This window comes from Morone saxatilis, unplaced genomic scaffold, assembly GCF_004916995.1.
Source record: "Morone saxatilis isolate NCDOM2014 unplaced genomic scaffold, NCSU_SB_2.0 Contig0, whole genome shotgun sequence".
Lineage (NCBI taxonomy): Eukaryota > Metazoa > Chordata > Actinopteri > Moronidae > Morone > Morone saxatilis.
In genome coordinates, this window is record NW_023339650.1 from 13,670,842 (window position 1) to 13,679,796 (window position 8,955).

General features: G+C 43.1%; 1 protein-coding gene across 1 annotated transcript; it reads right to left on the minus strand.

The window, feature by feature from the left end:
• Positions 1 to 8,654, minus strand: shha (sonic hedgehog signaling molecule a; the record flags this gene model as incomplete). Its single annotated transcript, XM_035652943.1, is given in 3 exon segments — positions 1 to 1,749; positions 3,876 to 4,137; positions 8,259 to 8,654. Coding segments are annotated over 3 exon segments (1,245 nt in total). The 3' UTR covers positions 1 to 1,066.
• Between the last annotated feature and the right edge of the window lie 301 nt (positions 8,655 to 8,955).

Genomic DNA, 8,955 nt, shown 5'->3' on the forward strand with positions numbered 1-8,955 from the left:
TTGTAATAAACATATAAATAATAAACTCTAGACATTTTTTGACGCATCGCCCTGTTATGAAAGTTAACTGGTATGGTCTGGCTATATAGACTATCCAAACTTTGCATCTGCCGCAGGTCATTTCTATAAAACTATTTCCCTATTACAAAATATGAAAAGAAAAATACATTTTAGTACATTTACAGGAGTTACTTATTAATTTATTTAACGAAACTGTTTCAGTACTACTTTAACTGTTACTGAATTGTCAGAATCTGCATTTAATATTTTTCTCAGAAGAAAACAGAAAAATAGAAACACAACGAAAACAAAAAAAAGAAAGAAAGCAGAGAATGCAGACATGAGGCAGAATATCTGTCCCTCTCCGACAACTTAAACGAACAGTTTCCAAAATAATAAAATTCTTAATAAACCAAGCAGTACAAGATTTTCCAATACTTTCCCAACTACTGTATTTAAATTAAAATATATTCTCATATCTTACACTATTTCAAATAACGAAATGTGATTCGGTAGCGATCTGTCAAAATCTAATTTACAATTCTGTGTATAAAAATATAATTTATGGAACCCCGCGAAGTTTGTTCTCCCCAAAATATAACAGTCAGTTGCACATATGCACATATGAACATTACAACCTGTCAAAGTTAGCTCCTTTCTACATGTTCTTCTTTCTCTTTGCGATATTTTTTCTTTTTCGTTTTTTTCTTCGTTTTTTCTTTCGTTTTTTTTTTTTTTTTTTGCATTTGAAGATATACAAAAATAGATTATGCACAATTTGCTGCTCACACCGTTTCAGAATCCATTTGTGTGGCAGCAGCGAGTTCACATGAGAATAAATTATTCAAAGAGAAACTTTTTTAAGGCTCCATTCATTCTTTGAAAGGGGACACATGGAAAAGTCACTGAAATAAATATCCCAACTCCGCTGGGGCCTTTGTCTTGTCTGTTTGCTCGTTCGTTCGTTTTTTTTTTTAATTATTATTATTATTTTATTTCGTTTTAAGCTACTGAATAGTTCGTGTGTCCTACATTTAAGTCTGGTTCTGCTCCTGTAGTAGAAGTTTCAACTCGTGTATACTGACATCCCAAGTGGATGGATCGAGTGGCTGTCCAAGAGCCATGTTCCCAATTGATAAAGGATCTTGGAGTACCAGTGCACTCCGTCGTTCTGTGCACTGACTTGAGGCTGGGAAGTGAAAAGCAACGAGGACACCCAGTGGGCGAGCCTGACAGGTGCCAGGGCCCAGTGCGCCAGGTCGTGGTCTTCGATCACTGCGTAACAGGACGCAAGGACCTGGTCCACCACGACGGTCCCCTGCACGGTCACCGGCGCAAAGGAGCCCTCGTGCTCTTGCGTGTAAATCCGTTTTACGTTCACAGGCTCGAGTTGACCTCGCTCGGCATCGAACACGAACACCTTTTGTCCACGTTGGACTTGGCTGGCGAAGATCGCCGACATCCGCTCCTCCTCGTCCGTGCTGTTGTGGCCGACGAAGAGGAGGTGCGCGGCGGTGAGGGTGATTTTCTGGCCCGAGTCGGTTTCGATCACGTAGAAGAGCCTCCTGGTCGTCGAGTCTTGGTCTATGAACATGATGAAGTCGGTGTAAATCGGGTTTCCGTCGTTATCTGCTGCCAGGACCCTGTCGCCGGTTCGGAGGTCTTTGACCGCCTTCTTGGTGCCATCCTGCAGGGTGACAGTGGAGGAGCCTGGGAAACAGCCGCCTGACTTTGCTGCCACTGAGTTTTCTGTTAAAATAAAAGATGAAGAAGTTGTTAAAATATATATAATTTTTTTACACCATCATAAAATGTTGATTAAGTAGAACACATTGTGCTACTGCAAATTTATTTTTTTAAAAAACGCCTTCAAGATACATCAAATGTCCCAAAGCAGCAGTATTTAAAAGCTTTCCAACACTTTTAGTACTCAAAAATAAATAAATCACAGGTGCTTTGAGCCATTACAGTTCAGGACCACCGCCCCATTCAAAAGCCCATTCAACAACCTTCCTTTTTTTTTGCTCGTATTTGTATTTTTCCTGCCTACACACATCGTGGTGGGCCATATGCATTTTGCATAATGATGCCCTGTCTGCTCCTCCATGCCAAATGCGTATTGGCTTGGCCCACGTTGTCTGAGACGAGAAAAAAAACTGAAAGCCTTGGCTCATCTATTCTTAATTAAAAAACCCAATAAAGAGCAGGCATTGTTATTCTAAATCAGCTTGTGGATCGAGCTACTCTCTGTAAAGAACACTTACGCCTTTCCCAGCTACTCTTCCCATATTTACTCAGGTGCAGAAACCTCTATGTGACAATTCACACAAATAGGCGACTCACAACTACTGTTTACCCAGTGGAGCCACTTTTCCAAGCCTCTCGAGTTGTAGATTTGAATTTAAATGAGGGCCCGGACTCTTAAATGCTTTCTGTTGTGCAACATCAATGTCCCCTCTTTCTACCACCTCTCCCTGCTTTGTTGTCAGCCTTGATGACAATAATTTTGGCCTTGGTGGAGCTCTTCACATACCAGTCTCTAGGATCACACTGTCCTGCACACAGAAAAGGGGGTTTCCTACTCAGAATTTGGGGGCTTTTAATCTTCTTTTAAGATTCCCGAGCATGAAATAAGGTGACAACTGAAAACCAGATTTACCCCAACCAATTCAACATTGTTGAGCCAAATCCTTTTGGTAAAGTCGCATGACCCCTAATGACACGTCGGCCTGGCCCATACTGTGATCTCAAAACGTGTGTGTTGAATGATAAGTAAGGGATTTATCAATAAAGTCTGAGCTAAGGAGAAAAAAAAGTGCCATGGTTCATCAATCAGCGTGAAGAAATGTTTTCTAAGCGCCATAGGTGTCCGTCAGCTTAGTGAAAGCCTGTAAGGTTATTTTGTCCCAAAAAAAAGGAGCCAAAATGAAGCTTGTCTTAAAATGTAAAATTGGATCTCAAAGCTGAGATTAAAAAAAAAAAAAAAATCCAAATAAAATAGCTTTAACGCGCGGGATATTTTCGTTTTTCCATTAAATGATCAAATCCAAAATATTACCTTAAAAACGTCCTAACTTCCAGCATTTTGTTTGGTCTTCCATTAGTGCGCACAAATCCACAGAGAACAAAATGATTTGTTTTTCTAGGTCACACCGGAGGAGCCTTGTTAGATTATGGTCGTGGTTCCCACCAGGAGACAGTGTGGGGCGATGTAAGATCAAGAAATAAGCTGCATGGGAAACGTTCACAACTGCCACAGGGCTGAGATGTGTTCATAGAAATATAGCTCATAATACACTAATGTTGTCAAAATGAATGAATACACTCAAACATTTAGTCTTTGCACTCTAAATGACCTCATCAGGTAAATGTGAAGTACAAGTTCTTGTGATTAATTACTAATAATCATTCATGAAGTTATAATTTGGACTTTAAGAAATGTATACTTTTGCATTATAAGCGAATCAACAGATATTAAGACACATTTTATTGTATTTGTATGTCAGGTTTAGTTTGTTTGGAGCCTATAAATGTTGACTGGTCACTGAAATCAGGTTGTTTTGGACACTTTGAGGAGTTAATGCATGAAAAAGCTTCACCTCTCCCTTCTTCCCAACTTCATTACATCTCATCTAATTGACATTTCCCTTAGAAACAGAAACTCTCATTTTGAAACTTTCATAGAAGATAAAGCAGGACTGCAGCTTCCCAGAGCTGCACCTGCTTTTTTAGATGATTACAATCGCACCTGGCGGGAAATGCGCACTGCTGATGGATCTGGTTATTTTCTCCTTCAGCCAGCATCACAGTGCGCATGACATATTTTCTCTGGGTACAATTAAGATTCTTTTTTTCTTCTCATCTCGCAGCCATACCTGCTTTCACAGAGCAGTGGATGTGGGCTTTGGATTCATAATAGACCCAGTCGAATCCGGCTTCCACAGCCAACCTGGACAGAGTGCCGTATTTGCTCTTGTCTCTGTCCGAAGTGGTGATGTCCACGGCCCTGCCCTCGTAGTGGAGCGACTCCTCAAAGTGGTGTCCGTCTTCGTCCCAGCCCTCGGTGACCCTCAGCTTCACCCCGGGCCACTGATTCATCACTGAGATGGCCAGAGAGTTCAACTTGTCTTTACATCTCTGCGGGAAGGAGAAATGGACCAATTAGTCACCTGTTGTGTGTCATAGCTTGCAGATATTTGCTGCACAGTGGCGTAAAATGTGGAGACGTCTGAATCTAGAACAGCATTTGCCACAAAAGCCTTTTCTTATGTTGACACAATTCCCTGTTGCCAAGAGTAGCAGGTGCTCACAATTGACTAAAAATATATCATATTTTGGTCGGAGAAATAACGCATTAGACCGCATGCGCCAAACATGGAGGCTTTTCTCCTCTTCCCCCCCATTAGAAATAGCACGTCCCGACACATATCTGTTTTCTTTGCTGGATCTCTGCGGTTCATTACAGTGATAACGATTTAAAAAATCTAATTAGGACTCACTAAGGCCTCGCCCACACCTCTCCATCCCCACCTGACGCCCGTGATTCCTCCCAGCTGGGGTGAAACACTGGGACTGAGCTGCATCTCTGGTCCTGAATGTGGGATTACATTTCTCAGTCTGAGCAGCAGCGTCAGAGGGCACATCTCGGATAAGAAAGCTGCTGATGAAATATTGATAAGGCACCGCATTCGCTTCACTGGCCTATAACATATGGGTCTTTTTGGTCTTGGAAAGGTGCGAACAGCATCCCTCTCTATCAAAATGCGTCGCAATGAGCACAACATACATACATTAGACATTCATGAGTTTGTATTAGGCCAAGAAAATGTCTTTTGTTGGTTGCAACTTGTCTGTTTTCTTTAAATCAATAATTGATATGCAGATGATACAAAGATGATCTTCATGAGCAGCTGCCGCCTTAAAATATCTGGAGTTTGTCCTATAAATAAATCGTCGCACCCCAACCTCTCTGAGCTCTCAATGAAGATGCTTGGCCTTCTCCAAGACAACTATTCTCGACACTCAACCAATATGTCAAATAAAACATCACAAAGAGTCTTTTCAGTCCAACCGCGGAGGGAAACTTTCATTATTCCCTCTCCTGCAAAGTCTTGGGAAACGTGACATGCCTTCTTAAGTCGATGTGTTTTGGCTGCTGACTGACAGACTTGTGAAATATCCAGGGGTGGTATAGGCGCACAGAGAAGCGTCTATGTGTGTGACCCACTGTCCTTTCCCCTGATGGACAATCCTGTGTGTCCTTCAGCAAGAATGTTCACACAGACCCCAAAAACTGGTATGACAAAAAAGATACATATATCAGTGGGTGTTTTATGAGGATATCACACTTGTAGAATGTGTTGAATAAAAAAAAACGCCCCCCCAAAAAAACCTCCCACATTCTGAGTGGGATTGTCGGAGTCAAGAGCCGTAAAGCTTAACCTATTTATTAATTCATTAGGTCGTGTGCCGCAAATCAAGCCAAATTCTGCTCAGCCACCGTGAAGCCCAGCAGGGCGCCCTAGACCGGCGCTTTGTGCTCGGGGTAAAGTTGTTCAACAGCCTCCCTCTTAATCTTTTCACAAATGATTTGGTTAGAGGAAACACTTATCAGCTACCTGTCAGTGCAAACAAGCCGCCAGCTCATCTCTTTCCCGACGCGTTTGCCCTGTGGGCAGAGGCTGCAGCCTCCTAACACACTGCAAAAGAAAATAACTCACATTTTAAAGACATTTAATGTAGTATTGGGTCTTTTCTTAAAAGTAAAAAGTAACATTTGCCAGTGTGGACATTATTCCACGGGCCAAATCAAGTATATTTTTGATTTAAATTACCTCTCAATCTACTCAGCACTTTATTCTGCTTTACAAGTTATCTCTGAAAAATTCTCGAAACAAATGTAATTTCACTGAGAGCACGCTGAATTGAGCAGATTGAGCATTCTCTCTCCTCCATAAGAGAAAATGTCCACTTACACTGAGACAAATAATATTTTACGACTGGACATGAACCAATAGTGTCAAACATTATTGCTTTATGCATTAGATAGATGAGACTGATGCTCCTGTTCATCTCAGGAAACACTATCTGTAAATGTTTGTAAAACGCCACTGCTGGCAACTTTCCTGGGAGTGAGCTGCGTCTTAATACTTAAGGGAGTAGATGCTTGTTGAGCCACTCCACCAAGTAACACGTCTTATAGTCTTGGCTAGACCTCAGTGAATTGACTGATTAATACATGTATTGCACACACCCAAGGGAGCTACTGCAGACACGTGCCTCGTTTCATGTACAAATACAACACATATTTTCTCAAACTTAAGATAACAGGGAAAGTCCACTATATTTGTGCGTAAAACTCCGTGCGTAAAAACCCACTGGGTTCATGCGTAAAACCTTGGAACAGCGCAAAGACCGTTGGCACAGCCTGAATCCACATGTGACCGGGCTTATGCCACTGGCAGAGTAGCATACAGTTCTCCTCTTTTGAATGTGCAACCCGAAATTGATGGCCCTGCGGTGGCATGTGCGATAAGGGCAATCTCATCTGTTTCAACTTACTATGGCCTCCCGCTAACCAAAGGTCATAAGTTCAAATTGCGTTTCAGGCCCAGTTAGCGGTACCTAAAAAGCCCTTTTATGTACATGTCACACTTTGAGCCTGTTGTGTTTTCTGTAAACGCTCAGATGCTGACTGGAAAGCGGATGATGAACCAGAAGCCACAAATACTGACCCCTTTTTTTTATATATATAAATCTATAAAACACAAAGCAGCTCTCAAACATGTTACTTTAGGGCACCCAGATAGACAAACTTCAGCCATAGAGGCAATCACATTTAATCTGAGGAACTCCCACCTCGTTTGTATGATTTTACACAGACCTGTAAAAACAGCTGTTTATACAGCAGGTGGGGTGTTTTACTCAGATTGAAAGCCTTGCAGACATGTGACTCAATATTCTCTGAAATTACTAAAATAACAGTGAAATCAAACTATTCCCCGTCTTGCTGGACACCCTGGAACCTCCTCGAGCATCCGTGGAGGGGTCCCTGAACCCCAGTTTAGGCACCACATCCCCACGCGTCTGTAATTTCATGATCCGTGTGTATGAGAACCTATAGGTGTATCACAGAGGCGATGTGGGGAGGGCTGAGAAGGGACGCCGAGACCGCACGCACAGTGAATATTTCATCGGAGCTCGTGCTCATGCATGGTGCGAAGCACGGGTTCAGGGACTCCGGCGCGCGCCTGGCTTCATCACCACCAGCAGCACCACCACCATCACCACCGGCATTTTATTATTACTGAGCCAATATCACCCAAGCGCCTTTAATAATTCACCAGCATCTGAGTGCTAAAAGTCATGCTGAAGAGACGCGGCATCCTGCAGCCTGGAAAGAAACCAAGACTACATCTCCCCGATGTATTGTGAGCCTCGTCTTATCTGTGCACAACGAGCTATGAGCTTTGATAACTAACTGCCTACATGAGGATGGAGTATTATTTTTTTTAAAGATGTCATCATCCGTGCAAGTAAGGCACCATCACCCCTGTGCGTCTTGCTCCTAGAATTGACCGAGTCCCACCCATTTATGAAGTCCTGATAGTGTTCAGACCACTCTCAAAGAAATGTCACTGTTTTCATGCACCGGTGCACACCATGCGAAAGGCTAAATTACAGCAGCCTGTGCGAGAAAATGTCTGATTGAGCCACGCCATGCCTGAATAAGCCCGGCTGTTTGAAGCGGTGCGCATCACCAGCTCTCCGTATTTCATAGCTGGAATAAAGAAAAGGCGCTTAAAACAAGCTGCAATGTTGAGCCCGAATAGGCAACAAATACTGAATGTGTTCTGCGAAACGTAAGGTAACACGAATGCGCACGTAAAACAACAAATAGAGCCCCACAAAGATACAAATATAGATATGAGGAGAGGGGCACATTAATATTTTAAATACACTGTCACAATCATGAAGGCCAGTGTCCTGACTGTCCGCCTGCACATCACTTCTCCAGCTGGATTTCTACATTCGCTTCAAGCCTGCAGCCTCTGAAAAAAAAAAAACTCCCCATGCTGGTGCATAAAGCGCATCTGCTTTTACAGTGAAGTTAAAAGGCTCAGTGTGAAGAGTTCAGCAGCGGGTAAAACAGACTTCACTTAAGGTGCGCAATCAGTCTGACAAGGAGGTTGTTGCAGTGCGCAGTGATGGTGCGTTAGGGCAGTAGGGGGGATAAAAAGGTTATTCTGTCTCCTTACCTGAGTCATTAGCCTGTCGGCACCGGTGTTTTCCTCATCCTTGAATATGATGTCTGTGTTATAATTGGGAGTCAGTTCTTTAAATCGCTCGGAGTTTCTTGTGATCTTGCCTTCATATCTGCCGCTTGCCCCGAGGGTCTTCTCCGCCACGTTGGGGATGAACTGCTTGTACGCAAGAGGTGTCAGCTTCTTCGGGTGTCTCCTCCTGCCGTAGCCCCTGCCCGGTCCGCATCCCATCCCAGAGGACACCAAGGACAAGCAGATGAGACCGACCAATACGATTCTGGTCCAGAGCAGCATTTTTGTCCTTACAGATCTCAAACGAGTCGCCGCTGCTATCTCTACCGTCTGCCTCTCCCGGCTCTCGCAATGTCCTTGTCTCCTCCTCTACTTCGCCTCTACTCCTTGAAGGTCTCGGTACTTTGCAGTGCTGGGAATATGAACGCCTCAACAAATGGGAATAACGGTGATAATAAAATTTTATTTTTTTTTGGCACAATCGAAGTGAGGTTAAATAAAGAATGTTAGCAGAAGGAATTTAAAAGCCACGGGATCTCTAGTCGAGCTGCAGCCGCTTGTGTGAGGCGACCGCTTTTACTGCTTTGTATTATAGCACCGATCTATAGCAGGGGAGGGATTTGATTGGCTCGCCTAGACAAACCCTCCTGATGTTATCCCACAAAAAAAAAAAAAAAAA